The 23,058-nt window shown below is 38.4% G+C and overlaps 1 protein-coding gene across 1 annotated transcript; it reads left to right on the top strand.

Annotated features, from left to right (window-relative positions):
* The first annotated feature begins 19,531 nt into the window (after positions 1-19,531).
* On the top strand, positions 19,532-21,770 carry LOC105061940 (R3H domain-containing protein 2-like). The gene is given in 6 exon segments (XM_045509974.2): positions 19,532-19,585; positions 19,588-19,680; positions 19,682-20,369; positions 20,372-20,602; positions 20,604-21,564; positions 21,566-21,770. Coding segments are annotated over 6 exon segments (2,232 nt in total).
* Positions 21,771-23,058: the final 1,288 nt, after the last annotated feature.

Consider the following 23,058-nt stretch of genomic DNA (forward strand, 5'->3'; position numbering starts at 1 on the left):
ATGGTATTTATCTTTCTCTTTCTGGCTTACTTCACCTAGCATATTCATCTCTAGGTCCATCCATTTTGCTGCAAATGACATTATTTCTTTCTTTTCATGACTGAACAGTATTTCATTGTGTATGTACATGTGTGTGTATTATATATATAATACACACATATATATATACATATATATATATATATATGTATAATCTCACAACTTCTTTATCCACTCATCTGTCAATGGACACTTAGGTTGTTTCTGTGTCTTGGCTATTGTAAATAGTTCTGCTATGAACACTGAGGTGCATATATCTTTTCAAATTAGAGTTTCTTCTGGATATATGCCCAGAAGTGAGGTTGCTGGATCATAGCATAAGTCTATTTTCAGTTTTTAAGGAATCTCCATGCTGTTTTCCATAGTGGCTGCACCAGTTAACATTCCCACCAATAGTATAAGAGGGTTCCCCTTTCTCCACACTTTCTGCAGCATTGTTTGTGGACTTTTTAATGATGGCCATTCTGACCAGTGTGAGGTGATAGCTCATTGTAGTCTTGATTTGCATTTCTCTGATAATTAGTGATATTGAGCATCTTTTCATGTGCCTATTGGCCATCTGTATGTCTTGTTTAGTTTTTCAGTTGGTTTGTTGTTTGGTTTTTTTGTTTGTTTGTTTGTTTTGATATTCAGCTGTATAAGCTATTTGTATATTCTGGAATTTGAGCTCTTGTCAATTGCATTGTTTGCAAATATATTCTCCCATTCTGCAGGTTGTCTTTTCTTTTTGTTTATGGTTTCTTTTGCTCCACAAAAGTTTATAAGTTTAATTAGGTCTTGTTTGTTTATCTCTTCCTATCTTGAGCAAAATTACAAAGCTTTTTTACCTTGTTTTAAATTTTCTTTTTTCCTTTCTTTTTCTGTTGCCTTTTGTTGTCTCTGTTCTCTGTTAGCACTGCACACATGTACACACACATACTCACAAATGTACTTTATTTTATATTAAGTCAGGGAGCAAGCCTCTTTATCACAACTGCCCTTGAATTTAATTGTGGTGTCATTTTTTACCTTTTATAAAAATAAATCTTAACAAGTTACTGCTCTAAAATAGACTGCATTTTTTTTATTCATTCATTCATTCAACTAAAATTTGAGTATCTGCTATGTATATATTTATCTGTTTATTATGTATATGTATCTATATTTTCACAAATATATGTATCCATACACATCTTTCTGTGGCAGGTAGTTTTTTGCCTCCCAAAAAGGCATCTTCCCCCTCCCCCATTGCTATCAGAATCAAGATTCTGATTAGGTATCAAGGTACCCCTTCATCACAGAGAAGGCGGACCTGACCCTTAGACTAAAACAAACAGGTAACAAGTTCTGGACAGTGAGACATAAGAGAAAGCTTGACAGTGTAAAGAAGACTTCTAGGGAATATTTTTCTCCCTCATAAAAGGCTGCCATAAGAGTAGTTTGGGTTTTTGTTTGTTTGTTTGTTTGTTTGTTTTGCCTTTGACATGGTACCTAGAGCTGCTATCTTGCCATCATGAAGAGAAAACCAAGTAAAACAGAGACACTGCTTCAGAGCTAGACATTATTAAGCCACCAAACCAATGCCAGAAATGGTCCTACATTCTGATATTTAATAAAAAATAAATTCATGCTATTTCACACATGATTAATAAAGCAATTTCTTAAAGTATTTCCAACTGAAATATCCCTTCATGTGAAATAAGACCTCACTGTAAAATAATTTCAGATCTTAATGAGTATGAAGAAGAGTATTTCAGAGGGCTGGACTATCTCTGGGGCCCTGAGGTCATAGTGCATAAGTACTTTTATGACTTCTCTAGGGTCATTTACCTTATTGCTACATCTGCCTGTTCTCTGTATGTATTCAGTGAACCCAAGCTTTCAACAGACAAGCATGGAGAGAAATTCTCAGAAAAGTGGCAAGTCTTTGCAAACAAAAATGTGAAAAAAACAAAATAACAAAACAAAGTTCTGCAGTGAGTACTGGCCTCATACTCAAGAGCACACAATATGTAAATGCCAGCTGCATTTAACTCTATTTAGCTTCTTCTAGACAGAAACAGCTAATCTCAACAAACAGTGTCATTCCTAAGGACAAAGAACTCACCTAGTACTCATTCTAAGATCGGTTTAAAAAACAAGGTGAATGTGTACAGAACTTACTAAACATTTTCTTTTCAATCAAGTGATCTACAGCTCCTACTAGAGCTGCACTCTAGCTTGCTATTATTTTAAACAAAATTTTAAATGTGGATAAAATATGCCACAGCCAACACTGTAAGGCTGTAACAAATCATTCAGAACACATAATTCATAAAATTTTGCTTACATGAGCATTATGTCAGTAATTTAGCTATAGATTTTCTTCTTGACAGGTAGACACTATTGAGTACATGATTCTAAGAAGAAAAATAAGGGCCTACTCTGATACTAACCAAGTCTGCTCAGGACTGAACAGAGCAACAAGAAGCGCTAGCATCACAGCTATCACAAGGGAAACAACTACAATCATGCCTATGTATATAAATTGTCCCAATCATAAGCCATATGAACAATGGTTCCCATTGAAGCGACTCTATTATATCTTATTACAAATTAAGCCAAAAAATGCTGCATATGCAGGGTACACCTCATTTTGGACTAATTTGTCCTAAAATCTACAAAAATCTAAAATCATGAAGTGAAAGTTTTCAAAAAGGATAAATTCGGACCTGGTTTATTATTGTAAGACGTGACAATTGCTTGACCACTCTGAGCTTCCATTTCCTCATGTGTTACCCTGAAGCTTAATCACAGTTTGCAATTACTTGTGCTTTTGTCCACCTCTCTCAGTAGAATATGAACTGTGCAAAGATAAGGATCATGCCTATCTCAGGTCTCTGTGGTATCCCCACCCATCACTAGGCCTGGTCTATCACAGAGGCTCAATGAAAATATTGAATTAGTGTGGGGGAGGTTATAGCTCAGTGGTAGAGTGTATGCCTAGCATGCATAAGGTCCTGGGTCCAATCCCCAGTACCTCCACTAAAAAATGAATAAATAGACCTAATTACCTCCCCGCCCAAAAAACTGAATGTGAATTAAACCTTATAAATACAATCTAATTCATAAGATTATTTTAAGAAATAAATGAGATAGTGTGAAGCTAGGTGTTTTGTAAACTGTAAAGTATTATAAATATATATATTGTTATTAACTAGACAAATGCTTCAATTCAAGTCTTCCTGAGTTTACAAAAAGTAAGCTCTGCACTACAATTAGTCACCAAACCTCTTTAAGCCACAGCTTAAAGCTGGACATCCTAAAATGGAGAGTGCCTACTTCTTCCTGGTGTAAGAATAAAATTTAAAAATGTATGTGTGATAGACTGAATAATTGCCTCAATGTCCTACTCTCTAGACTCTGTACATGTTATGGTATATGACGAAAGGGATTTTCTAGAAGTGATCAAGTTTAGGATCTTGAAATAGGGAGATTATCCTAATTACATGGGTGGGCTTAATGTAATACCAGAAGTCCTTCTAAGAGGGGTGCAGAAAGGGAGAAGGGTAAAGCTCAAGTGGTAGAGCACATGCTCAGCCCCCAGGAGGTCTTGGATTAAATCCTCAGTACTTCCTCCAACTGGAAATCAATGAAGAAAACTAATTACCTTCCCTTCACAAAACAAACAAAGCAAGCTAAGAGGAATGCAGGAGGTCTCAAAGTCAGTGAAGAAGGTGATCTAATGATGGAAACAAAAGTTGGAGTGATGCACTTTAAAGATGGAGAAAGGGGTCACAAGCTAAGGAATACAGACAGCCACTAGAAGCTGAAAAAAAAAAAAAAAAAGGCAAAGAAGGATTCTCCTGTTTGAGCTTTGAGAAGGAACCAGCCTTGTGACCTCTTCACTCCAGCCCAGTGAAACTGATTTCAGATTTTTAACCTCAAGAACTGTGAGACAATAAATTTGTGCTAAGTCACTAAGTTTGGTAATTCTTTTATAAAATCAATAAGAAACCAATATAGTATGTCAAGTTGAATTTAGCTGTGAAGCAGTACACAAAATTAACATATTAGCTTTTTGTATCTGAGGGAGCAGTGTAAACAGATCCCTATGTTCACCAGCCACAGAACACTACAATGTAATTTTTAAAGGATTGACTACTTAAGCTTTTGATATTGTTAGAAGATTACTGCAAGGACAAATATTAATCCCCACCTCTCTGACAAAGACGTTTTGGACTTTAAGGCTTCCATATGTTGTAGTATATGGTTTTTGTATGTTGAATACTTTAATTCTTGCAATATCCTTATGTGGTTGATACCATTACCCCCACCCCCACCATTTTATGTATAAGAAAACTAGTTCAGAAGGATCAAATAACTCACCCAAAATGAAACCAAAAATCTGGAGACCAGATTTTTCAGTAGTAATTTGGCTTCAGAATCATAAAGTCTTCTGCAGAGCAAGCTGAGAGAAATAAGGAAAAATTGCTTTGTCCTGCTTCCCTGCTGTATCATTGGATGCCTGAGGGCTTCTCAGGCCCTCTATCTCTATAGTACCTATACAGAACAAAATGAAATTGGACTTCTGCCTAGAGTTGCAGAGTCTCACTCCATAAAAAGAAAAGAAGTAGGAAACTACAGAAAAGAGAAAAACATAAATGGAAATGTGGTAACTACAATAAGCTGAAAGAGAAAAAACATGATGATGTAAAAGAGGGCATCAAAATCATAGAAGGTGGGAGGGAGGAGCAAAAATGTAGACTTCCTTTCTTTTTGTTTCTTTTTAGGATGTGCTTGAGCCTATGTGACTACCACTCTAAAGAAAATAGATAATATAATGGGTTAACAAATTTTAAAAACAGGGTAACCACAAATCAAAAGCATACAATAGAATCACAAAAACCAAAAAGAAACCAAGCTAATACAAAAGAAAACTATCAAACCACAAAAAGAAAAACAAAAAGAAGAAATATCAAAGCAACTGGAAAACAAAGTTAAAAATGGCAATAAATACATATCTGGCAATAATTACTGTAAATGTCAATGGCCTAAATGTTCCAATCAAAAGACACAGACTGGCAGATTGGATAATAAACAAGAGCCTACAATAAGCTAAAAGAGATCCACTTAAGGGTGAATGACACAGATACACTGAAAGTAAGAGGTTGGGAAAAGATATTTCATGCAAATGGAAATGACAAGAAAGCAGGAGCAGCAAAACTGATTTCAGACAAAATAGACTTTAAAACAAAAGCTATAAAGAAAGATGAAGAACACTATATAAAGATCAAAGGAGCAATACAAGATGAGGATATTATACTTGTTAACATATATGCACCCAATACAGAAGCACACAAATATATAAAACAAATACTAACAGACATAGTGGGAGACATTAACGGGGACACAATAATAGTAGATTTTAACATCCCACTAACATCATTGGACGGGTCTTCAAGACAGAAAATCAGTAAGGCAACGGAGATACTAAATGACACAATAGAACATTTGGACTTGGTTGATATTTTTAGGAAATTCCATCACCAAAAAACAGAATATACATTCTTTTCAAGTGCTCATGGAATGTTCACTAGGATAGACAACATACTCAGGCACAAAAGAAGCCTCCACGAATTTAAGAGAATAGAAATTATTTCAAGCATTTTTGCTGGCCACAATGGTATGAAACTAGAAATCAACCACAGAAAAAAAGATGACATGGATACTAAACAACATGCTACTAAAAAACCAGTGTGTCAACAATGAAATCAAAGAACAAATTTAAAAAATACTCTGAGACAAATGACAATGAAAACACAATGACAAAAAATGTATAGGGATACAGCAAAAGTAGTCTTAAGAGAGAAGTTCATAGCGATACATACAGGCCTTCCTCAAAAAACAACAACAATCTCAAATAAACAACCTAACCTACCACCTAAAATAATTAGAAAAAGAAGAACAAACAAAACCTAAAGTCAGCAGAAGGAAAGAAATAATAAAGATCAGGGAGGAAATGAGTAAAATAGAGATTAAATAAAAGAAGAAGAAAAAACTCAATCAAACCAAGAGCTGGCTTTTTGAAAAAGTAAACAAAACTGACAAACCTCTGGCCAGACTCCCTAGCAAGAAAACAGAAAGGACACAAAAAAATAAGAAATGTTATGCTTCTTTACACTAACAATGACATGTCAGAAAAAGAAAGTAAAGAAACGATTCCTTTTAAAATTGCGTCCAAAAAATAAAATACTTAGGAATAAATCTGACCAAGGAAGTGAAAGACTCATATGCAGAGAGCTACAAAACACTGATTAAGGAAATTAGAGATGATTTAAAGACATGGAAAGATATCTCATGCTCTTGGATTAGAAGAATTAGTATTGTTGAAATGGCTATACTATGCAAAGCAATCTACAGATTTAATGTGATTCTTATCAAATTACCCAGAACATTTTTCACAGAACTAAAACAAATAATCCTAAAATTTATATGGAATCGCCAAAGACCCAGAATTGCCAAAGCATTACTGAAGAAAAAGAATGAAGCCGGACTCCCAGACTTCAGACAATACTACAGAGTGACAGTAATCAAAACAACATGTTCCTGGCACAAAAATAGGCATGTAGATCAATGGGACAGAATAGACAGCCGAGAAACAAACCCACAGACTTACTGTAATTAATTAAATTAGTCTTTGACAAAGGAGGCAAGGATATAAATGGAGTCAAAACAGTCTCTTCAACAAGTGGTGTTGGGAAAACTGGACAGCTGCATGTAAATCAATGAAGTTAGAACACTCCCTCATACCACACACAAAAATAAACTCAAAATGGTTTAAAGACTTAAATAAAAGACAATACACTATAAACGTCATTGAAGAAAACATAGGCAAAACGTTCTCTGATATACATCTCAGCAATTTTCTCCTAGGACAGTCTACCCAGGCAATGGAAATAGAAGCAAAAATAAACAAATGGGACCTAATTAAACTTAACAAATTTTTGCAAGCAAAGGAAATCATAAGCCAAACAAAACAACAACCTATAGAATGGGAGAAAATATTTGCAAATGATGCAACTGACAAAGGTTTAATATCTCCCAGGTCAAGGCACAAGATAAAATCCCAGAAGAAGAAATAAGTGATGAGGTGATAGGCAATTTATCTGAGAAAGGGTTTAAAGTAATGATGGTGAAGATGTTCAGGGAACTCAGGAGGAGTACAGATGCACAGAGCTAAGTCTTTAACAAAGAGTTGGAAAACATGAAGAATACCCAAACAGAGCTGAAGAATAAAATCACTGACATGAGTAACACACTAGAACGAACCAAGAATAGACTAAATGAGACAGAAGAACGGATCAGTGAGCTAGAAGACAGGTTATTGGAAATCACTACTGCAGAACAGAAAAACAAAAAAAAGAATGAAAAGAAATGAGGATAGTTTAAGAGAACTCTGGGACAACATGAAGCACACTAACATTCACATTATAGGGGTCCCAGAAAGAGAAGAGAGAGAAAAAGGACCTGAGAACATTTCTGGAGAGATAATAACTGAAAACTTAACCCACTTGGAAAAGGAAACAGTCACCCAAGTCCAGGAAGTGTGGAGAGTTCCACACAGGATCAACCCAAAGAGGAACACACCAAGGCACATAGTCATCAAATTGAAAAAAATTAAGGATAAGGAGAAAATATTAAAATTAGCAAGAGAAAAGCAACAAATAGCATACAGGGGAGCTCTCATAAGGTATCAGCTGATTTTTCAGCAGAAACTCTACAGGCCAGGAGGGAATGGCAAGATATATTTAAAGTGATGAAAGAGAAAAATGTACAATGAAGAATACTCTATCTAGCAAGGCTCTCATTCAGATTTGGTGGAGAAATCAAAAGCTTCACAGATGAATAAAAGCTAAAAGAATTCAGTACCACCAAACCAGCTTTACAACAAATGTTAAAGAACTTCTCTAGTCATCAAGCCATAAGAAAAGAGAACAAAAAGAAGAAAGAAAAAAAAAAAAAAGCCTACAAAAGTTTGCTTTGGCAGTTTGAGCTCTTTTATGGTTCAGTATAAATTCTGGAATTGTTTGTTCTAGCTGTGTGAAAATTGTCATAAGTACTTTGACAGGGGTTGTATTGGATCTGTAGATTGCTTTGGTTAGATTTTGATAATGTTGATTCTTCCAATCCAAGAGCACATTTCTTTGTATTATCTCTGATTTCCTTCATCAGTGTTTTACGGTTTTCAGAGCATAGGTAACTTCCTTGATTAGGTTTATTTCTAGGTATTTTGTTCTTTTTGATGCAATGGAAATGTATATGCCACTTACAGAATTCTGGCTTTTGAAATGGAAAAAAAAGTGAATGAAAGACTGCAAATGGCAAAATATCTTTTTTATGTGTGAGTTGTATTCCATTACATACATATGCTGCATCTTCTTTATCCATTTGTCTATTGATGTGCACTTAATGATGCTGCCATATCTTGCCAATTATAAATAATGTTGCTGTTAATAGCACAGTGTATGTATTTTTTGAATTAATTATTATTTTGTAGTTGGCTTTATTCCTTTGATATCTATGTAAGTTTAAAAAGCTAAAGCTCTAAATGTTCTTAGAAACAATGAGCAATACATATGTGTACATTTTAAAAATACGTGCAGTATATTGTGTATATGTATTTACATGTAATACATTGTATATGTGCAGTCAAATTATAACAATTCTACCTAATAAAAATGAAAAAAAAATACTCCATAAATGATAACTGCTGGAAAGGGTATGGAGAGAAGGGAACTCTCCTACACTGTTGGTGGCAATGCAGTTTGGTGCAGCCATTTTTGGAAAACAGTATGAAGATTCTTCAGAAAACTAAAAATAGACTTACCCTATGATCCAGCAATCCACTCCTGAACATATATCTTGAAGAACCTCAAATTCAAAAAGATATGTGCACTCCAATATTCACAGCAGCACTTATACAATATCCCAGACATGGAAACAACCCAAATGTCCATTGACAGGTGACTGGATAAAGAAGCTCTGATATACTTATACAATGGAATACTACTCAGCCATAAAAAATAATAAAATAATGTCATTTGCACAACATGGATGGATCTGGAAATTGTCATTCTAAGTGAAGTAAACCAGAAAGAGAAAGAAAAATACCATATGATGTCACTTATATGTGGAATCTTAAAAAAATAAAAAAGACACTAATGAACTTATCTACAAAACAGTTACAGACTCACAGATGTAGTAAACAAACTTATGGTTACCGGGGAGAAAAATGGTGGGAAGGGATAGAATGGGAGTTTGAGGTTTGCAAATATTAACTACCATATATAAAATAGATAAAAACAAATTTCTTCTGTATAGCACAGGGAACTATACTGAATGTCTTGTAGTAACCTCTAATGAGAAAGAATATGAAAGCAAATATATATATATATATTTTATATACACACACACATATATATATGACTGAACATTATGCTGTACACCAGAAATTGATGTATTGTAACTGACTATACTTCAATAAAAAAAAAAGAAAGAAAGAAGTAGTTAACATACAACAAGAACCTACTGTATATCACAGGGAACTATATTCAATTTCTTATAATAACATATACTGGAGAAGAATCTGAAAAGAAAAAAAATGTATATATATGTATAACTGAATTGCTTTGCTGTACACCTGAAACTGACACTGTAAATCAACTACACTTCAATAAAAATATTTTTAAATGGGGGGAGGGTATAGCTGGAATGGTAGAGTATATGTTAGCATGCAGGAGGTTCTGGGTTCAATCCATGGTACCTCCACTAAAAATAAATTAATTAAATTACCTCCCCCCAAAAAACAAACAAAAAACTTTTAATGTAACTACCCATTTCACTGAGAGTTCATACAATGGCCTGTAATTCCATGATCATTCCGGCACTCAGTCACTTCTTTGATTTCATTTCTACTCGTGCCCCCTCACTCTCTCAGCCTCAGTAACGCAGGCCTCCCTACTAACCTGAGACAGGCCATGCAGATTCCTTCCTCAGGGCTTTTGCACTTGCAAAGCCCTTATCTGAAACATTACTCCCCCCAGATGTCTCTTGTCTCTTTCAGATCTTTGCTCAAATATCACCTTTTTAGTGTGCCTTCCCAGAGTGCCCTACTTCTCCTTTCAGGCATTTCAACACTCCCTAGCCATCCTCTCTACATCAATTTTCTCGATAGCATGTATTCTATTTTTTGTTTATTGTCTGTCTCCTCCCACTAAAATGTGAACTCTAGGAGAGCTGATCATTTTTGTATGTTTTATTCACTTCTGTATCCCTTTGTGCATGTATATAATGGGCACTCAATAAATACTTATGGAATCAATTAACAATAAGCTAGAACAAACAAGCTTGCTCATTATTAGAATAAATCCTCTCAACAGGGAACACCGGCCATCCTACCAAGACAAGTCTGATTTTCAATCTGCATCTATCCTTTGAATCCCGGAGACCATATCTAGACTGATGAAGTTCAAGAATCCCAGGGGAGCACTCAAAAAAAACAAAAACAAAAACAAAAACAAAAACAAAAACACCTTATGGAGTTTTTAATTACTAAGAAAGAATATCTTTGAGGAACTCACTGCAAATTTAAAACTTATAAAAACAGGAATTATACAATCTAGGAACCTCTAGAAAGAGTACACATTAGGACATTTGATAATTTAGAGGAGGAGGTCAATCCCTATTTTTCAATCCCATATTCAATGTATAAAATTGAAGTCTCTTCAATTTTAACATGCATGTCTCATACATATAAGGAAGTCTATAGAAAGTAAACTGTGTGGGCCAATGAAATAAAGTATATGAAGGTGCTTTGTGAAGTTTAAAGGAAATTAAGTTAAAAAATGTAACATAAAACTTTTTACATTTTTATTATGATACTAAAATTAAGCCAGGGAGCTGGGTTTACCACGGTGTCTTATGCTTTCAAGACAATAAGAGCTTTGGTGCTACTGAGAAGACACACAGACAACTTTAGCTTCCCTTCAGGCAAGAGAACTGGCAGCAACAGAGACACGGAGTTTGGGAGGGGAGAGAAAGCAGAAGTTTCTTATGGTGTGGTTGCGGAATCAGGCTTCAGAAAGCATGGCTCCAAGTGAAAGTTTCTCTGATCGTCCTGTTTTCCAATTTCATTTTAGGTGCTTTCTCAATAATGGCCAGAAGATGGCGTGCACAACACCTAATTCCAGAAATATGTAACCAAGTACACTCATATGAATTACAGAGTTATATTATTCAGCATATTGGCCTTTAGCTGCCAATGAAGATGACACAAAAAGGCAAATGAAAGTTTAAGAGAATAAATAGGAGAAAGGGCACATATATCACAGCTACTATCCCTACCTGGACCTCTAACATCACATGATATAACACTCATTCTGAGAAATCCTTTCATTATGACACTTTAGTATGTGAAAGCGCTGGTTTACAGAATATTCTGGAATTTTTTTTTAGATGTTTGTTGTTTCATTGTTTGCTTGCTTTTTTTAAATATCAGTAGCCTATAAAGTTTTCCTTTCAAGAATGGCATTTATAGGAAACTCAACTCTCAAGGCATTTTATTTCAACACGTACTGTTTGACGTGTTTCTACTGAAATAACTGTTTCAACAGTTCCCATGATGCAATCTTTTTAGGCTCTTCCCCTCGGGTCAGGTTAGCCTCCAGCTCAAGGCAGTGAAGAAGTGATTGCTTAGTCATCAGAGAACCTCCTCCTCCAAGCCAGACAGACAGAAGGGGCAGCAGCCTGGGAAGACTAAAGTGAAGAGGCTTTCCCAAATTGCTCTCCTCTTTCCAGCCCTCCTGTGAGGTAAGGGTGGGTCCTTTATGCTCTCAAGAGCAAGTCACATCTAGTGAGTAGTTACTGGTTACTCATTCTATTGTAAGTCTCTGTTGTTATCCGTGAGCCTCTGGTAACATCAGTAAGGGGCTGCAGTAGTCTCAGCTGCACTGTGGTCAGTTCTAACCCGGGCTTTAGCTGGGCCTGGGTGCTAAAGAGGGTGATGCATCATCTTCCGTGGGGGCCAGGGGTGGTTGTGGCAATGGTGATTAGCGAGATCTTCAAGGGATCAAGGACAGAAGCCCTGTGTGTCAGGTCCAGGTGTCCCTTCCCCCACGTATCCTCACACTGTTGCTGACCGAGGAGGATCAAAGCATAAGGAAGCTCATAGGTTTCTTTGTAAGGACCGTCACAGCCCTGGTTCTTTACAAAATCTCTTAAAGATTGATGCAAACTCTTCATTTTTAGCATCCTCTGTGTTCTCCGTGGGATCATATTTTTGAAAAAAAAAAATCTCCTCACAAAAAGAGGAGGGCATTTCCCTACTCATTCAAAACCACAGTCTTTCAGTCAAGTTACTTGAAAATAAAGCCTGGATCACCTGAATCATGGCCTAAATTCTACCCTTTACTCACTAACAGGGACGTGGCTGGAGGAGAATACTAAGCAGTACCTTGTGCTTCCTATTTACAGAGCGACATAGCTGAAGGACTTCATCGGATTTCTCATGAATAGAGGTCTCAATGTCTAAGCCAAAAATGGTATTAAAAACAGTGAAGAATCAACATTGTAAAGTGACTATAACTCAATTTTTTAAAGTTTTCTTAAAATTGCACATAAAAAAATTGCCATTTTTTCACGAAATAAGGGACTTTTGTATACCCCCCCCCCCTAGAAGTCCACATTTTCAGAATAAAGGGCAGTACTCTAGCTTTATGGGAGGAAAACAAAAAACAAAGAACAGTGAAGAAAACACATTGTACCAGGAAAATAAATCCTTCATTCTTTAATTTATTACTTTAAGGAATTGGAATGACATGCCAGAAAAAAATAAAAGATGACAACCTACAATTTAATAGGTTCACTCTCATCTTTTCATCTCTAAATATCCCTCATTTATTCAAAGCTACTATGTGAAGGAACATATATGAATCAGAAGTGATTCACAAAGGTAACCAGAGAATTTTGGACTCCTACCAACTTCTTGAAGCCTGTAGCATTACACAGATCAGTGAGAAGCCTTATGTAGAAAAGAAACTGGGCGGAAGTCTACGTAGTATGTTCTGAACTTGATTGTTAAGACTAAACTGGTCAGACATGCCTAACTTCTCCAACTAGTCAGACATTTCAAATAAAGACGAAGGAAATACATTTGTTTATGCACATTGGCACAGGGCTGTAACAGCAGGTACCCTTTACTGAAATGTATCAAAATATTCATGACCCCCATCCCCCACTAAAACTGTCCCTTTGTGCCTAAGTCACCATCTTAGGTTGTAATTTGTACTACATAATATTAACCCTTTGAGGACACCGAGATAGACTTTAGTTCTAAGCTCTGATATACTAAATTAGTAGCATTTAATTATGAAATTCTGGACATTGGTAGTCCAATAGCAGAAAAGCCTCAAGTTTCTGTATGTTGTTTCTTAAACTTTATGACGTATGTGAATCACCTGGGAACTTCTGATTCAATGAGAAAGGGTAGATCTCCAGATGCTACAGATCTAACAAGCTCCCAGGTGATGCCAGTGCCGCTGGCTCATGCACCACAGTTACAGAGGCACAGAAAAAAAGCTGTGAGGAGTCTCAGTAGATACTGTGGTCCAAGTAAATCTGCCCTCCCTAGCATCCTCAATGAGTCCCTGTTGCAGATCACGCTGGACACATTTAACCAAAATGAAAGTAGTCAAAGATCTTGTCCTTATAAAGATATGCACATACATAATTTATTTTACTATTTTAGATATTTTTAGAGTACTCTTTCTTGAAGTAGGGAAAAGCTTACTGAAGAGGAGGTAGCAAAATGAAGGAAAGATGTACAAGAAATGAGTTGGAATAAGAAATTAAAGACAAAAATGTAAGTTTCACAGATGCCAGGTGGCACAATGGAATGGGAGCAGGAGGAGAAAGAAAGTAACAAAATGAAGGCAGAATTGGCAGGAGATCTAGGGGGAGGGAAGATCCCTGGGAAGGGGCGTGTTCTCAGTCCACATTCCAAAGGGTGCCGAGTAAGCAAACCAGTCACCCTGAGTGGTTTCGTTTGGCATCTGTTGTTTCCCTGCTTCTTCCTCTGCTCAGTTCTGAGAAACTAAAGAATGTACATTTAGTCCTTGATGTATGACTACAACTATAAATCATAATCCATCATCCTGTTTGTCAAAAACATCCATGCTATAGATAAGATTATACTGTATAGCACAGGGAAATACATACAAGATCTTTTGGTAACTCACAGCGAAAAAAAAATGTGACAATGAATATATGTATGTTCATGTATAACTGAAAAATTGTGCTCTACACTGGAATTTGACACAACATTGTAAAATGACTGTAACTCAATAAAAAAAAAAGTTTAAAAAAATCCATTCTACTTAATATTAGTTCCCATTGTAAGGACATCCCTTCTGGCATGTCATTCCAATTCTTTAAAGCAATTCCTTAATTTTCCACAAGGGAAAATCCAGTTTTTCTGTCAAACTAAAACCCACACTTGGTATTACAGAAAAAAGGACAAATTTTTGATGCATCTTATTTCAGGAAGAAAGTTACTATGCCCACCCTTTACAAAGTAGATTATGTCAACAGTTGGAATATTTGGAATCCTAGTTAAAGAGCAATTTTTATTTGTTCTATACAAAATAACCTTTCACCTGATTCAAACAATTCAACTGATAAGAGGTAAGCTAGCACTGTAATCCCAATACGTAACTCCTTCCTAGTTCAGAGGGAGAGAGAAATGAAGTGGCATTTCTTCACCATCCTTCTGTCTTTGAGAGCAAGAAAAGAGATCACAGAATATGATGTATAGGAGACATGGACTTAGAGAGATTTAAGTCACCCTGACTTCAAGAGAAGCAGCAGCTAATTAGTGGGCTGTCAGGACACCATCCCAGGAAACAACTCTGAATCAGGCACATTACAGGAGAGTCACTGAAGGGCTATTATCAGCCCCTGGGAGCAGTTTTTCTGGGAGCACAAGATAATGCAGATGTGAACTCTTAAAGACATTAACACTGATTCATCTTTTCATTTCCAGTAACTTATACAGTATCTGGTGAATATTGGGTACTTAATAAATGAATAAAGAAAAGATGCAAAACCTTTTAAGACCTATGATCACAGTAGATGCAAAAAAATTAAAATGTTAGAGTTTTTCGTCTTCTGATATTAGAAAGAAAAATGAAAGCTAAGAAAAAGAGTACTCTGAAGTAGTTATATTTAAGAAGGATACCTAAAGGGTCCACACATTCATTTTCTTTTTTTTCTACTTTATTTTTCCATGTTTACACCTAGCAAATATTTTAAATGATTAAATATACATACCATGTATGTTCTATGTTCACAGAAAAACACATTGATATTGATTAGGTAATTATTGATATTAACATAAAATGTTAGCAATGGTTACCTTGTAGGGAGTGGAAGGAGTAATACTTTGAGAACTGGGAAAGGCTTCCACTTGTTACATTTACCCACGTTGGCTGGTAGAGTGTCCTCAGTGACCATCCAACATGGGCTCTAGCTTTTAACTCCTTTCCTCTCAGAGTGTCTGTGGGCCAAAAAAATGTCCCTGCCTTGAGAAGGCAGGTATGAAAGGGTAATGTGTTGACATAAAGGAACACTGAGTTATCCCTAAAAGGCCAACATATTTCTGTTTTTCCTTTGTTTTCCCAAAGCCAATAACCATTCACCTTATTTCAGAGGATCAGAGACCTCCACATTCATCTTACTGAGGCTGCTTCCCCAGTCTTTGCTGCAATTTCCGCGTACCTGCCCATTGGAGGCCAGCGGGACACACAGCTCAGCAACTCTAGACCTTTCACAAATACGTCTTAGATGGGGTTGCAGAAGCTTGGGGTTAGCTGCTGGAATCTCATGCTCAGAGGTTAATAACTAGCTCCACGGGGTACCTTGCCGAACAACATCCACCAGGTAACCACACACGCACATGTTTATTCATTCATGCCACTGTTGACCTCAAGGATTATTCATAGGCTTAATCAAAGAGAGAGAGATGTACAGCCACTTAGGAAGAGAGTTTGACTGCTTCTTCCAAAACTAAACATACTCTTTCCATTCAGCCTACTAGTTTCTCTTTTTGGTATTTACCCAAAGCTGCTGGAAAACATGTGTCCACACAAAACCTAAACATAGATGTTTACAGCAGTTTTATTCATAAATTTTTAAAACTTGGAGGCAACCAAGATGTTCTTCCATAAGTGGAGGGATAAATAAACCGAGGCATATCTAGACAATGGAATATTACTCTGCACTAATAACAAATGAGCTATCAAACTGTGAAAAGATGTGAAGGGAACTTAAATGTATATTACTAAGTGAAAGAAGCCAATCCAAAAACACTACATACTGTATGATTCCAACAATATGACATTCTGGAAAAAGCAAAACCATAGAGATAGTAAAAGATTAGCGGTTACCAACGGTTTGGAGTTGAGAAAAAGGATGAATAGGTGGAACACAGGACATTTAGGGGGCAGTGAAACTATTTTATATGATACTATAGTGATGGATATATGCCATTATATACATTTGTCCAAACCAATGTACAACATCAAGAATGAACTGTAATGTACACTGTGGACCCTGGGTGATTATGACGTATCTGTCAATGTATGTTCATCAACTGTAGCAAATGTATCACTCCACTGGGGGCATGTTGATAATGGGGGAGGCTATTCATGGCAGGAGTCATGAGCATATGGGAAATTCCTGTATCTTCCCCTCAATTTTGCTGTGAATCTCAAATTGCTCTAAAAAAAAAAAAGTCTATATAAATAGTGAAAGAAAAATATTCTTCAAGAACAAAGGCAGGGAGTTGGGAAGCACATCTCTGTCAGGGTACCATTTTCTCTTCTACTTAGAGCTCTAAGGTGTTAGGGCCACATGCTACAAACATTCAAACCAAAGTAACAAATGAAAGATTACCATTGCTAAGATGGGGAAATTGATGTGTTGAGATGGGGGCCAGGGTGCTGAATATACCTCCTTTCTTTCCTTGCTGGTTCAAAACACTGCCATCTCCCACCAGATACTGGTAGAGAGGTTGGATTCACACCCTTCCCAAATCTTAAAACCTAGAAATACATTTTCCAAGAAAATCTTAACTAGCAATAAAATCACTTTACAGTCAAGCAAATTGGAGGTAGTATGGAATTAATTTTTAAATCAGTGGCCAGCTGAATATTAAAATCAATATTTTAAAGGCCCAGAATAATTTTTATCAGTTAATACTTATCTATAACTTAAGAGAGTTATTAGCTTTTCAAATTCATAAACATTCAGAGCCTATGAATGCAACATAGCCTGGCTATATATATATATATTTGTGTGTGTGTGTGTTGTGGGGGAGTTGTTTGTTTTTTTAAATTTTATTTTATTAAGTTATAATCAGTTTACAATGTTGTGTCAATTTCCAGTGTAGAGCACAATTTTCAGTTATACATGAACATACAGATATTCATTGTCACATTCTTTTTCACCATGAGCTCCCACAGGATCTTGTATATATTTCCCTGTGCTATACAGTATAATCTTGTTTATCTATTCTATATATACCTGTCAGAATCTACAAATTCTGTCTGTCCCTTCCCACCCCCAGACCCTGTCAACCACAAGTAGTTTGTATTCTATGTCTATGAGTCTGTTTTTGTTTTGTATTTATGTTCATTTGTCTTTTTCTTTTCTTTTTTTTTTTCTTTTCTTTTTTTTTTGGATTCCACATATAAGCAATCTCATACAGAATTTCTCTTTCTCTTTCTGGCTTACTTCACTTAGAATGACATTCTCCAGGGACATCCATGTTGCTGAAAATGGTGTTACATTGTCATTTTTATGGCTGAATAGTATTCCATTGTATACATATACCACATCTCCTTTATCCAGTCATCTGTTGATGGACATTTAGGCTGTTTCCATGTCTTGGTTTTAATCAACACTCAAAGCACTTAACAGGAGGTAGGATCAAAATGTTTTTTAAGAGATTGATAAAATGCCTGAATTCCCTGCTGGAACAGAGGGAGGAAACAGAGCAGGAAGAAAAAAACAAAACAAAACAAAACAAAACAGGAGTAACAACTAGAACCCCAGTCACCTCTTAAGTTTCTAGACAACAGGCCTCCTTTCAGATTCTCACAGGATTTCCTCCCTTACCTGATTCTCTTTAGATGTAAGAATTTATACAGTACCCCTGCGGTAAAGTTTTGAGTGAGTCATCAACTGGTTCTGTATATCAGACAGCCTAGTGCCTTCCACATATCCTTCTGTTGAAACTCAGAGCAGAACATGTCACAAAGCTACACTATCTCAAAGACAAGACTCCACCAGCCTTGGCCAACCTTCTGAGAAGATGTGGGTCCCCATGTTTTTAATTTGCTGGTAATTTATTGTAAAGGGAGACTTATTTTGTCATTTTTATTTGTTTGTTTTGAGGGAAAACATAAGTTAGCATGAAATTGCCTTAGATTTCAAACTCCAGACTAGACTGTGAGACAGAGCAGGAAACTGCCCAGTTCTGCCACCTGCTAACCATATTAACATTGGGAAAGTAACAGTAACTGAGCATTTGCAGCTAAGGCACTATTCAAACTGCTTTATTTGGATTAACCCATTGAATCCTCAAAAAGACCCTATGAGGTGGGACCTTGGGAGATGAGGGAACTGAGTGAGAGAATAAGGAACTCAGAGCTGGGAAGATAAAGAACTGGGATTCTGGCTGAGGAAGAGGGCCTCACAGGAGTCTTCCTGGGGACACTGAGACCTGGATGGGGGTTGGGAGTGTTCTGGCTAGAGGAGGGAGGAAAGCCATGGCCCTTGTGATGGTTAATTTTCTGTGTCAATTTGGTTAGGCTACAGGGCCCAGTGATTTAATTAAACACTAATCTAGGTATTGCCACGAAGGTATTTTGGAGATGTGGTTAACATCCATCATCAGTTAACTTCAAGTAAAGGAGATTATGCCCTGCACCCACATCCCCGCCAAGGAAAAGGACTGGGATTAAACCAAGGGAACCTTTTTGCTAGAGCCTCTACCCTTAACCTCTTCATTGGTGGGTTTAAAATTGTTTAATGTAACCCACTATAAGAAATATTTTTCGCTTTCTTCCCCTTCTGATTTTCCCCCTCCCCTCTTTTCTCCCTTTCCGGGTTTGGTTTCCCACCTTTTTCTTCCCTTCTCCCCCCTCCTTCCCAAACCCCTTTCCCCTCCCCCGCCCAGGGGAAACCCCCACCGAGAAGAGCCCGCCCCTAGAAGCGCGCCGCCCCCAAGGGCCGCTGGGGCCGAGCCGCAGCCGAACGTGGGCCCGGGCGGCGGGCGGAGACGCGGGCGCCCTCCCCGCTGCGCCCGCGTGAGGTTAGACTTGTTACTTACATGTGATGCCATTCCAGCCCTGGGCTCTTGGAGGCTGAACATGTATTCAGGAGTCCATAGAGGCATCTGCGTCCTATGAAGAAGATGTCTAACAGTAACACTACTCAAGAGACCCTGGAAATAATGAAAGAATCAGAAAAAAAAAAAAAAAACTGGTGGGAGAATCTGTAAACAAGAACAAGTTTGTATCTAAGGCTCCAAGCAAGGAAGAAACTGAGAAAGAGAGTGAAGATAACCAGTTTGCGTCACGAGACACAGAGGCGGACATCCAACCACGGTCATGCCAGGAAAAGAGCCAAGTCAAGAGCTAAGCTGAAGTTGGTGCACAGCCTTGCCGTGTGTGAGGAGTCCTCTGCATTTACTGATGGACCACTAGAAGCCCAGGATATAATTCCATTGCACATCAGCTGCCCCTCTGACAAGGAGGAAGAAAAGTACACAAAGGATGTCTCTGAAAAGGAAGACAAGGATAAAAACAAAGAAAAGTTCCCAAGGAAGATGCTGTCTAGAGACGCCAGCCAAGAATATACGGACTCCACTGGAATAGACCTACATGAATTTCTTGTAAATACACTGAAAAAGAACCCAAGGGACAGAATGATGCTGCTAAATTTAACACAGGAGATTCTGGAATTTATTAATGACAACTACCTGTTCAAGTTCCCACAGATGACCTCATATCACTGGATGCTATTACACCGGGTGGCTGCCTATTTCGGAATGGACCACAATGTTGATCAAACTGGAAAAGCTGTCATCATCAGCAAAACCAGTAACACAAGAATCTCTGAACAGAGGTTCTCAGAACATATAAAGGATGAGAAGAATACAGAATTTCAGCAGAGATTCATTCTTAAGAGAGATGATGACAGTATGGACCGAGATGATAACCAGACTGGCCAGAACGGATATCTAAATGACATCAGAGGGAGGGGCTGAGCCGCACCTCAAGCAGCCGCCAGAGCAGCACAGACAGCGAGCTCAAGTCCCTGGAGCCTCAGCCCTGGAGCAGCACGGACTCTGACAGCTCCATCCAGAGCATGCAGCCCCCTGTCACCAAAGCCAGCAGCTTCAGTGGAATCGCTACCCTCACCCGGGGTGACAGCATTGGGAGCAGTAAAGGTGGCAGTGCAGGAAGGCTCTCCAGGCCAGGTACGCCTGCTCAGCAACCAGAGGAGCAGCATTGGGGGCCAGATGCAAGGCCTGGTGGTTCAGTACACTCCACTGCCTTCTTACCAAGTCCCAGTGGGTAATGATTCACAAAACATGGTCCAGCCACCTTTCCAGCAACCCATGCTGGTCCCTGTGAGCCAATCTGTACAGGGGGCCCCAGCAGGGAGCGTACCAGTGTACTACAGCATGATTCCACCAGCTCAGCAGAACGGTACGAGCCCTTCTGCGGGGTTTCTGCAGCCTCCTGGTTCTGAGCAGTACCAGATGCCTCAGCTTCCCTCTCCCTGCAGTCCACCACAGATGCCACAACAGTACTCAGGAGTGTCACCTTCTGGACCAGGTGTGGTGGTCATGCAGCTGAATGTCCTTAGTGGAGCACAGGTCCCTCAGAACCCATCCATGGTCCAGTGGAGTCACTGTAAATACTACAACATGGACCAGTGGGGGCAGAAGCCTGGAGACCTGTACAGCCCTGACAGCAGCCCCCAGGCCAACACGCAGATGAGCAGCAGCCCTGTCACATCTCCCACCCAGTCTCCAGCACCTTCTCCTGTCACCAGCCTCAGCAGTGTCTGCACAGGACTCAGTCCCCTTCCTGTCCTCACACAGTTCCCCCAGCCTGGGGGTCCAGCACAGGGTGATGGGCGCTACTCCCTTTTGGGCCAGCCATTGCAGTACAATCTGTCCATCTGCCCTCCCTTGCTCCATGGCCAGTCAGCTTACACGGGGCACAAGGGACAGAGTGGACTGAAGCATGGGAACTGGAGCAAGAGGCGAGCACTCAAGTCTGCCCCCACTGACCTGGGGACAACAGATGTCCTGGGGCGGGTGCTGGAGGTGACAGATCTCCCTGAGGGCATCACTGACGTGGACAAGCTCTTCACTCAGCTTGCCATGTCCAGCACCAAGATCCAGTGGCTCAAGGATGCTCAGGGGCTGCCTGGTGGGGGGGGGAGACAGCGGTGGGACTGCCGAGAACAGCTGCCACGCGGACCTCGCTGCCTTGTGCACCATCGTGGCTGTGTTCCCCAGCCCCCTGGCTGCCCAGAATGCCTCCCTTCACCTCAACAACTCCGTGAGTCACTTCAAACTTCAAGTGACCAAAAAGAACTATGACATGAGGATCCTGGAGCAAGCCAGCTCCCAATGAACAGAAGAGGAGAAGGGACCAGCATGGCGTGGGGCGTGGGGCAGGGTGAAGGGGGTCGCAGGGTCCTGACAGGCCACAGAGGCAGAAAGGGAGGTGACAGACACTAAACTGAAGCCTAAGACAGTAGGGATGAAGATGGAAACAGACAGACACTGACATTCTCACTGGACTCTCACTCCTCTGTCAAGAGCCCCCTTTCTCCCTGGTTGGCCCTACGTTGCTTCCCTCTCCTTCCTGTCCTCTTCTATCATTTTTTATCTCTTCTCTCACCACAAAACTCATTTCTTTCATAATTTTTGGTCAGATAGAATTGAGAGGATCCCAAACTCCCCTGTTCTCCTATTTCCTTGCCATCCCAAACTCTCCTTTCTTTTTTGGTCTTTGTGAATATATTTATATGGACAGATTAAGAAAAATGAAATTGATTTCCCCTTCTCTCACCCCACTCTGTCTCCCCAAGCCCCACAGAGTCAAAACTTGGGCCTCCCTCCACCCCCAGAACACTTGTATATTGTTTGTTTGAGGTTTGTGCCGCAGTAACAGACACAGTATTTAATTGCACATACAGATGTTTGCTGGGTATATTCACTGTAAATTTTATTTAATCTGATTTTTTGTTTGTTTGGGGGGGCTACTTGGGGGGAGGTTGATTTTGTTTTTAAATATAAAAAAAAATCTGTCACTGGAAGAAAAAAAGAAGAAATATTTTTCCCTTGTATCCCCTATAACTCCTCTAAAATTGAATAAGCCTAATTCCCTCCCCACACATACACACCAAAGACAAACAGAAAAAAAAAACAAATAAAATAAAATATTGGATTAAAAGAGTTTTTTAAAAATATTTTCACTATGACCCATAGTAAGAGATGCGTTCTGCAACACAACCCAGAACATGCATTTTATCAATTAAGACTAACTTATAACTTAAGTATATATATTTAAAAAGAAGAAAAAGAAAAAAAGTATATATATATAATCTCAATATTTTATCAATTAAAACTTACTTATAACTTAAGAGAGTCACTTTATGTGTAATTGAAACCAAAATTTTTTGAAAACATATTTCATGCAATTTACCAATATTTTCTGTTGTATTTTATTGTTTAAAATTGCTGGTCACTCCTTCCAAACTGATTTCAATTTACACTGAGGGTCATGAGCTGAACTTTAAAAAACAAGGCACTACATTTCTTTCCACCACCATAGTAATTAAATATAATAATGTGTGCGAAACACTTAGCACAATGGCTGACACACACTGTGTACTTAATACAGGGTAGTGATTATT

This window comes from Camelus bactrianus, chromosome 29, assembly GCF_048773025.1.
Source record: "Camelus bactrianus isolate YW-2024 breed Bactrian camel chromosome 29, ASM4877302v1, whole genome shotgun sequence".
Classification (NCBI taxonomy): Eukaryota; Metazoa; Chordata; class Mammalia; order Artiodactyla; family Camelidae; genus Camelus; species Camelus bactrianus.